Source organism: Mastomys coucha, unplaced genomic scaffold, assembly GCF_008632895.1.
Source record: "Mastomys coucha isolate ucsf_1 unplaced genomic scaffold, UCSF_Mcou_1 pScaffold20, whole genome shotgun sequence".
In the NCBI taxonomy this organism is placed as follows: Eukaryota; Metazoa; Chordata; class Mammalia; order Rodentia; family Muridae; genus Mastomys; species Mastomys coucha.
In genome coordinates this window covers 134414711-134429469 of record NW_022196903.1, presented here as the reverse complement: position 1 = coordinate 134429469, position 14759 = coordinate 134414711, and the positions used below count along the sequence as shown (strand labels likewise).

Genomic DNA, 14759 nt, shown 5'->3' with positions numbered 1-14759 from the left:
AAAAGAATATTCCTGAGTAAACCTTCGAGAGAAGAAGTCCAGGTGTTCGGTCGTTATTGCTGCTGGTAAGCAGCAGAAGCGCGGAGCACAGCTAGCCTAGGCACCACAATGAAAGCTTGTCCTAATAACTTTCTAGTAATAAGAAAAAGCAGAAAGCCTCTTTGACGGCCACCTAGGAGAATGAAGGGGCTTATTTACCCCCAACCCCTGCACTTCTTCACTGTCGCCAGTAAGAGCCTGAGTGCTCAGGAGAGGAAGGAAGGAGAAACTCAAGGCCAGCCTGGACTAAGCCAAACTATCTTATAAAACAGAAATGAATAACTCTAATATATGACTGTATATCACACACACATACACTTATATTCGCAATTCGTGTTTTTCATTTTCCAATCCAGTACAACAGCTCCTGACATTACACTCACGTGTACAGAGTCATATCTATGGGGAATCTATAAGCTCGGTTGGATCTGACAAAACTAACATATAACAACCTTAGCTGGAGCCGGGCAGTGGTGGCACACGCCTTTAATCCCAGGACTTGGGAAGCAGAGGCAAGCAGATTTCTGAGTTTGAGGCCAGCCTGCTTGCTCTACAGAGTGAGTTCCAGGACAGCCAGGGCTACACAGAAAAACCCTGTCTCGAAAAACTAGAACCAAACCTAACCAAAACAAAAAACCTTAGCTGGCAGTGATGACCATGTGTGTAATCCTAGACACTATAAGTTGAGGCAGATTCTCTAATACCAGGCAAGCTCAGGTATAGAGTGATATGCCATCTCTAAAAAAAGAGATGTAGCTAGCTAAGGACTTTGTTAGGCACTGTATTCAAAGACGGCAAAACCAAATGATGACTCCTAAGCTCTTCACACAAAACAAATCAGAATACAGAAGTAGACCAGAAGCAGACTAGTCTTCATCCGGCTAGTCCACACCTTTGATACCAGTACTTGAAAGGTAAAAGTAGGTGGAGCTGTGAATTCAAGACCAGCTTGATGTACACTGTGAGCTCCAGGCCAGGGCCACATGGTAAGACTTGTCTCTTGTCTTCTGCCATACTCCAGGAACTCTGAGCCTTGGGTCAGCAAAGAAAGCTTTTTCTGATATTACTTGTTCATTGTAAACAGTAAAAGCACTACTAATGTCTTTTCTCTTAGGACATATCCGGAGCTTAGCAGTTATGAAGTATGACACTCAAGCAGTTATGGACTCACCTCTGTAATAAAAAAGGCAAAGGTCAGAAAGCACAAACCAGCGCTTCTTCCACAGCTTCATGCCAGTGCTGTCCTGCATGGAGGAAGATGAAGACACAGTTGATATGCACTTATGACTGACGGAGCACAGCCTGACTAAAGGCCTCCAAGCCGTCTTCCTTGCATAGCCACGGGACCAGGGCTTCAAAAGGCCAGAAAGGCTGACTGCTCCTACCAACAGAGACACGAGGGGCTTCTGAAGATGTACACATGCAGCTCCTGACCCGACTGTAATGCTTATACATATGAAAATGTCATATGGTTTGTCATAAATAAATAAAAAGCCACATGCTGACTAAACAAAGTTTAAAATAAAAATTCTAGGGACTTAATTAAGGTGGCCCAAGTAGACTGTTCCATGAAGAGTCATATGAAAAAAGGATGAAGCAGTTTACATTCTGTCTCTGAGCATGTGAGCTTGTGAGGAAGAGAATGATGGAAGCATGCAATGGTGTATACTCATTCTGCTAACCAGTCTCAATACATTAATTGTCAACAAGAAGCACATATGTGCACTGAGATGATTTGAAACCTAAGGCGACACAATGCATGTGAGTGAGAAACCCTTCACACGAAAATAGTGAACAAAGTCCTCCTTCCATCTGCAGTTAGGGAGCGCTCAGCTGGCAGAAGACTGCCTCCCTCTGGCTAACACTAAGACATCAACTTCATGAACTACCAGCTTCAGACAAGATCACACTCATAATAAAACGACTTTCCCACATTCAATAAGCAAGAATGCTAGAGAAAACTGGATGCCCTCAAAATGCCAGACTTGTTTAGATGTCTACATTAATACTTCTTAATATCTTTCTAGTTAATCTAACAGTGACCTTAAAATGACAGAGATGAAATATAAGCAGAAAAAAGTATTAAACGGAAAATGTTTATCTTTAAGATGGACAGCAACTCCAAGGGAGAAACTAAAAACCAAAGGGACATGTACACGAACAGTCTAAGACATTTTCAGTCTTAATTATATTCTTTCTTTGGACCAAACAGGAAAGCTACAAATATTTTTAAGGTACATATCCATCACTAAATGCTCACACACATAACACTAGTGCCATAATGCCCCACCAGTGAAAGCTAGAGACAAGGTCTGCAGTTGTTGGGGAGAGCCCCAGTGGCCTCAATTGGGTTCACTGATATCAAACTACTCAAATATCTTGAGATATAATAGTAGGTAAGATGAACACAAAGTCTTTCTTACAAACTAGATGCACAGAAAGGCTTGAGCATGAACTTTAGGACAGTTCTCTAAAGTCATGATATACGACTTTAGCTGTCCACAACTCTCAGGTAATTAGCATCTCTGGAAGACTTCACAGCAAATTTACTATGAGTTTTTTGTTGTTGTTTGTTTGTTTGGTTTTTTTTTTTTTTTTTTGCTGTTGTTTTTACTTTTTTGAGTCAGGGTTTTTCTCTGGGTAGTCCTGGCTGTCCTAGAACTTGCTCTGTTCCAGGCTGGCTCCAAACTCACAGAGATCCACCTGCCTCTGCCTCTGCCTCCTGAGTGCTGGAATTAAAGGCTCATGTGCCACCACACCTGAATAACTATACATTTTAATGAATGAATGTTATTAGGTCCAAAATAAAATTACTGACTATAAAACAATGAATCTGCAAGGTCACTAAGCCACTGATGTAATTAAACAGTATTTCCTTGTATTTGGAGTTGAACCCAGGGTGGCCTTGAACTTGTCATTCTTTTGTCCTTGCCTCCAGGCATGGGCTACTGAACTTGGTTTAAGTGTTTTTAAATTCAGTGAACATGGGGTAACCACAGATTTTGGGGACTCTACTGAGATATATCAGCATCTCTGAGGTGTACCAATGAGCAGGCTGGGTAAGTGGTATGACTTCCTGGGAGAAGTAGGAAAGGGCAGACAACAGACTGGATGCTGGGCGTCCTCTCAGCTACTGTTTTCTAAAAGTACCCTAATTCCTAACCACCCTTGGTCATCAACCTCCCAGACGTGAGGATTTTACCTCTCTTGGAAGGTGTGAGCTCAGAAGACATACCTGCTTATACAGCCAGCCCCGCCGGACCACAGGGGCATTAGGGTTCCTTTTAATTGAATTGGACCTTTTCCCAAAATTATGAACCTTTTTGGAGGCCCGTGATGTCTAAACAGGAAGAAGCAGGACAGAACATGGACATTAAGGTCTGGAGCTTTAACACTGTCTCCATTTTTACAGTTTTCATCTTTCTCCAGATTTCTCTGTTACTTGCACAAAAAATTACAACTCCAGTTTTGCTGGCTTATTTCAAGTATAAGAATTCTTCACAAAGAAATGTGATTTCAAGGCTACTATACTAATTTTCCATCTAAAAGTTTAGTTGATTCAACAGAATACCCATTCCCTCATACAAATATCCATAACATTTACAAAATTACTGACTACCTAACATCAAAATCTAAAAGAAATGTAGGTCATTAAATTTTTATTAATTTATATTTGAAGCTATTAGTTATATCAATTACTGCCAATATAATTAGTACTATGCAATATTAAAATGTAATTATTATTCTTTAATTCCAATTTTCAGTCTATAATGAGTATTAGCAATAGATATAAATTACTACTTGTAACTAATTAAGGATAAGCAGAATAACTTACCCTGCCCACAGGGCTCATGGGATGCATTGTATAATCTGAAGCCATGTTGTAACTGGAAGCTTCATTTATCATACTTATGGGTCGTTCCTTCTTTTCTTCAGAGGTCATGGTTGCAACAGTCCTGAAAAAATACCAATGCTCCAGCCTGCTGTGCATGCGAACTGCTTCAGGGTAAGGCCTCCTAAGGTGTAATGGCGGCCTTCTTTAAAATAGTGTGACTCTAAGTACCATAAAGTAATACTTCAATGCTATTGCCACTTTAAATAAATGCAACACTTTTACTTCTACTACTTCTAGCCTAACATGAGTGAGCGTCATATTTAAATAGGCATTACTATAGATATTGTAATTTTGACAAATTAAAAAAAATCGATTACAAAGGATTGAATAATGTGATGCCAGTCTCCAGGCCCTGAACTCAATCTTGTTCACCTGAATGTGCACATTTTCAAACACACACTCCTCACCACCCCTCACACACACACACGGACACACAGACACACACACACACAGTTAATTATTGTACTGTTAGAAATAACTAAAAGCTATGAACAGTTTTACGATATTACAGTAGGAAATAGAGGGTAGTGGCAACAAAGAACCATGAACAAAAGGTGGTTAATCATCAGAGCCCCAAACTGAAGGGTTGGGGAATGGCTCCCTTTGTCCAGTTGAACAGACAGTCTGCTTGTTTCTTTGGCCTGCCATCCTGAGCTCTAGAGCTGAGAGCCAGAATTTAAGTTCTCATGAAATGGGTTCTAAAATTACACTCCTTAGGAGAGAATCAGAGCACACTTTTCTGCAGTGGTAAAGAGCTGGCAAGGCTCTATTTGACCGCGCATGTAGACATGCGTTACTGTACTTGCATGGTCTCCTATGCAAACCTGCCCTGGGTGCAGGGTAGGAAACTCTCCACTTACTGATCATTAACAACAAAGATACAGTTGTCCTGGGATGGCTGTCCTGTGACAGGATGCTTGCAGGTCACTTTCCTTTCATTGTGGCTGAAAGAATAAAAGAAATAAATAAATTATGTGTAGATACTTGTACAATCATAAATGGCTTTCTTATAGTTTAGTAGCAAAGCACCTACTTCAAAATTCTGACATCAGAGTCACTGAAGAAATCCATGTGAGTGCAGCTCACCGATATATACCATGAAGCGCTCGCTGCCCCTCCCTCGGTCTGAACCTTCAGCTCTGTCACCTCAATATTTCATAAACAGGCCAATCACCAGACCTGTTTCTACGATACCTAGGATTTCACAGGTGAGACACAAACCACACCTACCAGCTTCCTTTAACTTGGGCCCAACTCTGGCCCATTTCAGAGAGCAAATACTAACTTATATGGGGAGACATGCTAAACAACACAGGACACCAGCACACTAAGCTCCCATCAAGGTAAGTAAGTAGCATATTTAAATTAAATTATACTTTAGCAGTTTCACACGTGTATATATTACATTCTGATCACACTCCCAGCCTCAGCCTAACTCCCTTCTGTGCTAAAATGCAGAGCTTACACACGTGACCTTGCGTGAGAGGCAGCAGGCCTCCTGCTGAGTGGGCCCTGAGCTCTGTCTTGGGCACAAAGGCGGAACTGCTCCTGATCAGAGGGTAGAGGAGACAGTGTTTCCCGCCCCTTTCCTCAGTTCAGCAGAACTGAGCCTCCTGCTCATTTGCAAACCTCATGTACTTGCCATTCCTTCTCAGTTCATCAGGTTTGGTCTGGTCTGGATTTTACTTCCAGACCAAAAATATCCTCAGTTTTGCTACAATGTGTGTTTGGCAATGTCTTCTACAGATGCTCATATATTAAAGAATGAACTGAGCATAGCACAAATCTATTTCTGCTTACACAATTTTTTTTTAATCCGTGGAAAAACCGTACAAATGTAGAAAACTGCATCTAGCAGACACAGCCACCAAAACTGACAAATCAGACATCTTCATCCACCCCTAATACTATACATACCAGTTGCTCTTAGTTCACGAGCTATTTATGAAACATACCCACAACTGCTGACAACTCCTATGCTGAAGCCTCCCCAGGATACCTGCTTCCTCACTGTCCCTCCCTTTCACAGCAAGAATCATATCCTAGCACCTCTGCACTTAATAATGTGTACAACTGCAGCACCAGCTCCATGAAATTTCATCTTTATTCTTGTGCTACTAAGTAAAGTATATTTGCTTCTAATCCATCTTCTCCATCCACTCTGGGCTTGTCACTGCCTGATTTTCACCCTCCCCCCTCTGTGTTCTACAAGCAAGTGTGATGCAGTGCATGCCATGTGTATGCATGTCAGACGTCTAATGACTTCTTGCTCTATTGCGCTCTACTTTATTATTCCAGTCCCTCTGAACCAGAAGCTTGCTGTTCAACTGGGCTGGCTGGTCAGCAAACTCTCTGGCTGTCCTTCTCTACCTCCTAGACTTGGGGTTATCAGCATGTTAAGCCATATCCAGCATTTGTATGTGCGCTGTGGGAACTCAGGTCCTCATGCATGCACAACAAACGTTTCAGCCTCCAGCCATTCCCTCAGCCTCCGGACATTTAACTTCTGGGCTGCTGCTCAGTGGCGGAGCACGTGCTCTGCACGGCTGAGGCTCTGGGCTTGATCTTTAGGCACCAGTCAAAAAACAAAAGAAAACAAAACTTGTCAAGAGATCTGTTGGTCTTCATGCATGAAAACAGAAAGTGAAAAAGTTACATTTTTTGTATGTTGTTTAAATGTAAATTTGTGTTTCTAAGAGAATTCTTACAAAAGAATAAAATTCAGGTCTTGAAAGAAAACATATCTATAGTCGGGGAAATAATGAGTTCCCTGCTGTCATGAAATTCCCAGCAGCAAGGGAGGAAAGCCACACATTTCTAGATTTCCTATGTGTTCATGTTTCCTTCTAGAATGCCTCTATTTGGAGAACAAGTCTTTGTGTGTGTGTGTGTGTGTGTGTGTATGTGTGTGTGTGCGTCTGTCTGTCTGAAGACATCTGAATGTTATAACCAGAAGCTGTTATTAGAATGTACTTGGTGGAGCCTACAGTATGTTCAACATTTTATAATGTGCAGGAGAGTGGGCCACATCAAAGTATCTCCTAAAAGGTCCCAGGGCTGAGGGAGGGAAGTCTGTCTGACACCACCACAGCCCAGAGACTTCCACTGAGTGGGAAGCATCACTTCTTCATTGTCCTGTATTTCTCTAGACACAAAAGAATGATACAAACACACTTATGAAAACACCACATACTGGAGCTGGAGAGTTGGCTCAGTGGTTAAGAGCACTGACTGCTCTCCCAGAGGTCCTGAGTTCAATTCCCAGCAACCACATGGTGGCTCTCACAACCATCTGTAATGAGATCTGATGCCCTCTTCTGGCATGTCTGAAGACAGCTACAGTGTACTCATATAAATAAAAAGAAAAAAAAAGAAAACACCACATACCTACATGATAAACAGAACATACAAAAATAGTCACCTCAAATATAAACTAATAAAATTATGTGATGAGATAAAGATATTGCTTTCTGCTAATGAGTACAAGTTGAATTTCCAGTTGGTTTTTGTTTTTAAAATATTTATTGTTTACGTGTCTGTGCATGTGGAGGTTAGAAGACAACTTGTGGGACTGAGTCTTTCCTTCCACTATGGCATTCCTGGTGCTGAATTCAGGTTCTTAGGCTTGGTAGCATGTGCCTTAACCCACTGAGCCATTTCTCTGGCCCCAAATTTCTGGTTTCTAAAATGATACAAGCCAGAATAACTGAAGGAATAACCTCATGCTTCATGGAAAACATCGCAATAAATCCTGCTATCCAGTGAGGCCCACACTGTACAGATCTTTAGAGTGTAAAAATCAACCAAGAATAGCAGATACATAATGATTTATTGAATCAAGTATGGGGAATGGCAATTTCCCATATTAAGAAAATTTTATGGGATGGATAGGGAGAGGGCTATCTAGCCTGCATGAACCTCCACGACTCTGTCTTTACTCGTTATCTTGTCCTTTTTACTTGGGTACTCTATCAGGCCCCATTAGCCACGGTGTCCCGGCACCATGCACACAGACTGTAAGTTCAGAGCACACGTTTCCTTGGTATTTACTTTTCAGGTTAGTTCTCCACAGTCAGTCAAACAGACCAAAGTCCATGCCAACCTCACAATGGCAAAAATAACAGCAGTACCATAAGCCTACATAGACTGCAGAGTCAGGACTCATGACCTTATCCATAATATAGGAAGGAAAATAAAGCATAAATAAATGAAACTATCCTGTAGCATCCAAAAGGAGAAGGCTGAGAAACATCCTGCCTTCTTAGACACTGCACTTTCCATATGGCATAAAGAATCCTCATGCTATAGGGTTATAAACACTGCATGTTTTATCCAGGGGGAGGAGGAGGAGGAGGTGGCGGCGGTGGTGGTGGCGGCGGTGGCAGCAGCACTAGTCTCTTCCTTTGAGACTTCCGGGAACATGATTTAATCTGAGCATTATATTTGTTGAGGTTTCCTGCACAGTCTCAAAAATGTTGTAATATTTTGGCCAATAACTACAATTTTGGCTATTCTTAGCATTGTTAACTGTGTTCTATAGAAACATTTGCTTTTTCTGTATTTAGAAAAAAAATTCATGATGTATTCATCTGATTTCTTTGGCTGTTACAAACTTCCTGAGATTGTGAATTAATAAGAGAAAAAGTTTATTCTTGCTCAAAATTTTGGAGATTCAGTTACCAAATTGGTTCCAATACTTAGAGCCTTCTGGGCAGGACATCACAGGAAGAGCAATGTTGACCAAGCTCTACTCGCCTGGCTGCCAGAGCCCCATAGGGTCCCTTTGTGTGAGCATGTTCTCAATGACATAATCACCTCTTGAGAGGCCCTACCTCTCAAAAGTTCCACTGCTTCTCGTTCTGGGAGCCAAGTCTTTAACACATGTCCCTCTGAGGGACATTCAGCATACAGACTATAGCATGTGGTTAACTTCAGTGACTAATATAAAGTGGATTCATTATTCCATTTATGTTGCCATCACAGCTAATGTAATCTTTGGGAGTGATAGACTACCCGTAAGCAAAGCGAGCTTACTAGGCAGGGCTTTATGTAACTGGCAACAAAGCTGGAAATACACCCAACTATGAAAAAAGTAAAAAAGAGAAAAGTATGTTTTTAGAAAATATCCAAAAGAGTTTGTTTCTGTTATTAAGTTCAGATGTGAGCTCACATGACCCATGAGTCCTGTCAGGGCAAAGAGGAAGGATCTGATTTAGAGTAAGCAAAACAGATTGCATGGTGAGGCTTGGCAGCTGAAGCCTGCTTGCTAACTCATCGCGAAGCCCCAATAACAAAGCTATCATTATCATGTGCCTTGGACTTTTTTACAAGGGCCTGACCCACAAGTCACCACATACCTGTGAGCAGGAAACAGAGGGCTTGGGAACCACGGAAGCTGCTGCGCTTCTCAAACAGGTAAGAAACCTGCAGCCAGCATTTCAACCGTGTGCTTGCAATTCATCTTGTGCACACATGGACTCAACTGAAAGAGTACCAGAGCGCATATGGTTTTCCGTTTTAATTTACAGCTCAAGGCTGTAACACAAGACACCACAAGGCAGTTACACTTTCTGGCTTGATGTGATGCTGGAGAGATCTTTGTCCACAGAAGTCATTCGGTAACCACCATCACTGACAATCAAATCAAATTAGCTTTAAAAGACATGCCTGTTAGTTATTAAATTGATGGCTTCTATACTGACTTAATGTTTCTATTATTATTAAATGGAAAATTCACTAATGCTTTATATAGTAACCTATTTTCATTTGAATAAACAGAAGAAAAATATTATTTTGAAATCTGGCTGCCATAATGACTGTTTCAACAACTTATTTACAAACTAAAAATACGCTGGCATAGGAAAATGGGACTACAATTAAACTCAATAACATTTTAGGAACAAAAAAGAAAACCAGAACCACCCAGCTTCTCTTGAGAGAAACCCAATTCTTAGGCCTTGGTTATGTGGGGAAACAACCACAGGCTTAGCAATTCAAAGACGCAATTGTTTAAGAACATGAGAAGTATACATTTCCCGTCCCCACATTCAGTTCTAAATGCCACTTGCAACTCAGCCCTAAACGCTTGCAGACATGCTGCTTAACCTCAGGGATCCGTTTGGCCGCCATGCAGGCTCTCCTCACCACTTAACCCCTTTGCACCCTTCTCTCCCCAGGTAGAAAACAGACTGTCTGAGATGTCTTGGGAGACCATGCATGTGAAGTCTTCTTTTGCTCCTCACATGGCAACATGCACAGACATCACTAGTGCCAACTCTCACAGTGACAGCAGGGGCCATGGAACCCAGCTGCCTTGCTGCACTAGGACCTGGGCCTGACAGTCCTCTCCAGTTGGGATTATTAGTTCCGCTGCATCCCCAGAGCAGGGAGAAGAGGTCCTCCCAGGCCAGGCTGCCTTCCAGCAGACAGCTATGTTCTTTCCACAGTCTCCTTCCCTGACTTACCAGTCAGTGACATATCTGGCTCTGCCCTCACCATCTGGTGCAGTGGCACCCAGAGCAGGCAGTACGTTTGCTCAGAAGTCCTTCTCTTAAGAATTGCAGGCTGGGCAGTGGTGGCACACGCCTTTAATCCCAGCACTTGGCAGGTGGATTTCTGAGTTCAAGGCCAGCCTGGTCTACAGAGTGAGTTAAGTTACAGGACAGCCAGGGCTACACAGAGAAACCCTGTCTCAAAAAACAAAACAAAACAAAACAAAACAAAACAAAAAAAAGAATTGCAGTGACAGAGAGTACTGCACAGAGCACATGTAGCCTGGCTGGGTGCCTCTGCTCTCTGCCTCACCAACACCAGCTCTGCACGAAGTCGTCATGAAACCTCTACTTCCAATTTCATTTAAACCCAATGCCTTTCTATCTTGCTATGCTCTGAAGCTCTGTAATCATTTTCCCCTCTTAGTCAACTGTTCCAATAAAAATTAACACCACAGCAGATTTAGAAACGTTATGTCACATTCCTTTATCACAGGTGCCACCGAGTACAAATGCCACCAACTCCAAGGCATGCATCACAGCAACAGGAACTGAAAATCTGGCTCTGCCTAAGCACACGAGAGGGGCCTAAAGCTGGGTGGGAAAACGTGAGCACACTACAACCAGCCAAGCGGAGGCTGAAAGCTCCTTTCGGACCAGGACTACAGCACTGCGGAGTGGAGAGCACATACCAGACTGCACAAACTGCCCTTTGAAAAGCCTTTTAGAAATAAAAATAGCATTACATAGACCTATAAAAATAAACTCTTATAATAGATTCTGAATAATTCTGAAGTAACTCAAGAATAAATCAATTAGCACCAAGCTAGTTAAAGACAAAATGTTCCTGTCACATTCTCCCGGGTGTCAAGACCAGGTTACATCTCAGACCACTTGGTAAATTAGGGGCCCAAAAAAAAAAAAAGGCTAAAATTATTTTAATGTCTTTTTGCCTGCAGGCAACTTGAGTGAGTCTGACCTAGGCTGTTTATCTTTTTTTTTTTTAAAAGATTTATTTATTTATTGTATGTGAGTACACTGTAGCTGTCTTCAGACACACCAGAAGAGGGCGTCAGATCCCATTAGATGGTTGTGAGCCACCATATGGTTGCTGGGATTTGAACTCAGGACCTCTGGAAGAGCAGTCAGTGCTCTCAAGCGCTGAGCCATCTCTCCAGCCCAGCTGAGCCACCTCTCCAGCTCAGGCTGTTTATCTTAATGAAAAGAATAGCTCGCATTGTATGGTTAACTGTATTGGCTGGTTTTGTGTGCCAACTTGACACAGGTTGGAATTATCACAGAGAAGGGAGCTTCAGTTGGGGAAGTGCCTCCATGAGATCCAGCTGTAAGGCATTTTCTCAATTAGTGATCAAGGGGGTAGGGCCCCTTGTGAGTGGTGCCATCCCTGGGCTGGAAGTCTTGGGTTCTATAAGAGAGCAGGCTGAGCAAGCCAGGGGAAGCAAGCCAGTAAGGAACACCCCTCCATGGCCTCTGCATCAGCTCCTGCTTCCTGACCTACTTGAGTTCCAGTCCTGACTTCCTCTGGTGATCAACAGCAATGTGGAAGTGTAAGCTGAATAAACCCTTTCCTCCCCAACTTGCTTCTTGGTCATGATGTTTGTGCAGGAATAGAAACCTTGACTAATATAGTTAAGACAGAAATATGAATTTAAGATGGTCTTAAAAATTCAAGGTAATTTTGGGCCAAGTATAAAAGTACTAACTCATGTTATTTTTGTAGTGACTAGAGATCATGCTATGAGAACAGCCAGCCTATAAGATCTCAGCTACAGCTGTGCTGAGTGAGGCTGAGTAGCCTGAGGCTCCCTTGGGGGTGGGGAGGGAGATGGTCAGGGTCTGTACTTACCCAGAGCAGTCTGACAATGGAACTGCACCCACTGGAGCGCTACCACGTTCAGGGGAGTTTATCTACTTCTTAAATATTATTTGTAATTTACCAAATACATTTGTGTATCTGTTATATAGCACATATTTATCTGATCCCTAGACATTTTAGACATCACCTTAATCTACCTCACTGTCTCCTATCAATTCTTCATACAACTGTAAAATGTACAGGCAAAGAAACACAACAAACTGCACAATCTCTCCCTTTCTACAAGGAGAGTGTCTGGTGGCATCAAGGCATTAATGTGTGATCCAGTCCTTACCAAACACTGACTGACATAGAATATGCTACAAGAATTACTCACTAAAAACAAATACAACTAGGTACTTCCTTGCTTTAAAAGATTTCTGGCTACTGTCACCATCTTTAATATGAAATAAAATAACAGACAACTATAATTTATTGAACAAGGAACACTAATAACATGACCTATGCTTGAAATTTATTGTAGAGTGATCTAGAGAGGAAAGAACATATGCAAAGTCACAGAGCAAAATAAAAATGATTACAGGGTATGTTACAGTGCTTTAAAAGATAATTTGTAAAGTGACAACAAAACCTGTATAAAAAATATTGTTGGGCTGGAGAGATGGCTCAGTGAGTACCGACTGCTCTTCTGAAGGTCCTGAGTTGAAATCCCAGCAACCACATGGTGGCTCACAACCATCTGTAATGAGATCTGACACCCTCTTCAGGAGTGTCTGAAGACAGCTACAGTATACTTAGATATAATAATAAATAAATCTTTAAAAAAAATATTGTCACAAAAGTCCCAGGGTAGGTGGGAATTTATAAAACAAAATTCAAAACCTCAGCTAGAAACATGCAAAATATTCCATTTGTCATTTAAAAGCAATAATGTGGCATTAAAAATATATAACCTACAAATTCATGAATTCAGACAACTCTACCATTCCCTACAGAATGCTAATTAGTAATATCTGTAGTAATATAGATTAAATAAACAGTCACTGTACCAATGGGAAGGAAGCAAACTGCAAGCTAAAAAAAGCCAAGTTCAAGCGCTAATTCTTACACCATATCACTTTAGACATGTAACCTACTTCTGACCCACGGATGCGCTACCACAAGTTGAAGTAGCCCAACAGCTCTACTGTAGATGAAGCCATTCTTTTTCAAAGTCAAATTGACAAAATAAATAATTCAGTTCAAACAGAAATTGCTAATGACTGAATTTACCTATTCTTTTACAATAGTTTAAAATTTTATATGCATGAGTGTTTTGTGGAAAGTATACCAGGTACGTGCAGTGCCTGAAGGGGCCAGCAGAGGGAGGTGTATTTCTTGGAAATGGAGCTGTAGACAGTTCTGAGGCAGCAAGCAGATGCTGACGACCAGTCTTGGGTCCTCTGGAAGAGCAGCTGCGCTCTTAACCTCTGAGCAGACTCTCTAGCTTCTCAACTGACCCATTCTTCACTCCACTGTATTTACTTATTTTTAGAAACTACACAAGCTGTATTGAAACAATTGAGAATTAAGTCACATAACCCCCATGTGAAACAAGATCAATTCTCTTTAAAAAGAATGCATCATTCTTTGCACAGAAAATGTTTCTTCTTCTTCTTCTTCTTCTTCTTCTTCTTCTTCTTCTCCTTCTCCTTCTCCTTCTCCTTCTCCTTCTCCTTCTCCTTCTCCTTCTCCTTCTCCTCCTCCTCCTCCCCCTCCTCCTTCTTCTTGTTTTTTATTTTTTTCGAGACAGGGTTTCTCTGTGTAGCCCTGGCTGTCCTGGAACTCAGAAATCCGCCTGCCTCTGCCTCCCAAGTGCTGGGATTAAAGGTGTGCATCACCACCGCCTGGTGCTTCTTTTTTTATTCATTCAATGAGCACTAGCAACACAGCGTCAAATATAACTAACTAGCGACAAGGAGTAACCTACCTATAGACAAAATACGGACAGCGGAGATTTACCCAAACACTTACTGTTCAGACTAGTCAACAAGTAATGGGTGCTATGTGGCACCCAGGGCAAGAGTGGGATACAAATCCAACCCTGAAGAGCCACTTCCTTTAGTAGATGGACAGAGTGGCAACAACTAGCCACATGGGCAGGTGTGGGCGCACGCAGGTCAGGGGCTTAAGGCAGGGCCTGTGTCTGGAGACAACCACCCTCAGTTGTCTCTCTAGGAGTGTGCAGGCGTAGACCTTCACAGAAAGATGGAGTCTCTCTAATACAAAGGGCGAGGCAATCTTCTCTCACTTAGTCACTTAGTTATGTATGCCGATATGTTATTAAGCAGCTAATGTGCCCAAAGTTTTGTTTTGTTCATCACAAGAGAACAAAATATATAGTTTAAGCCTGAAAAGGGCTGAGACAGTCACCTGAGTTTACCACACTGAACTCTCGCCAAGTAAATCTTCTACTACTTTAGAGCCAAGGAAACCTTTAGGTCCATTTTAAGTCACC

General features: G+C 41.9%; 1 protein-coding gene across 32 annotated transcripts in view; it reads right to left on the bottom strand.

Annotated features, from left to right (window-relative positions):
- The window catches only part of Plekha5 (pleckstrin homology domain containing A5), a 169418-nt gene that overhangs the window by 68416 nt on the left and 86243 nt on the right, over positions 1 to 14759 (bottom strand). For all 32 annotated transcript variants that reach the window (XM_031383746.1, XM_031383747.1, XM_031383753.1 and 29 more), the window contains 4 exons: positions 4795 to 4878; positions 3875 to 3995; positions 3275 to 3379; positions 1211 to 1283 (listed from right to left, as the gene is read on the bottom strand). In XM_031383746.1, coding sequence (XP_031239606.1) covers positions 1211 to 1283; positions 3275 to 3379; positions 3875 to 3995; positions 4795 to 4878 — 383 coding nt within the window. The remainder of the gene's footprint in view (positions 1 to 1210; positions 1284 to 3274; positions 3380 to 3874; positions 3996 to 4794; positions 4879 to 14759) is intronic.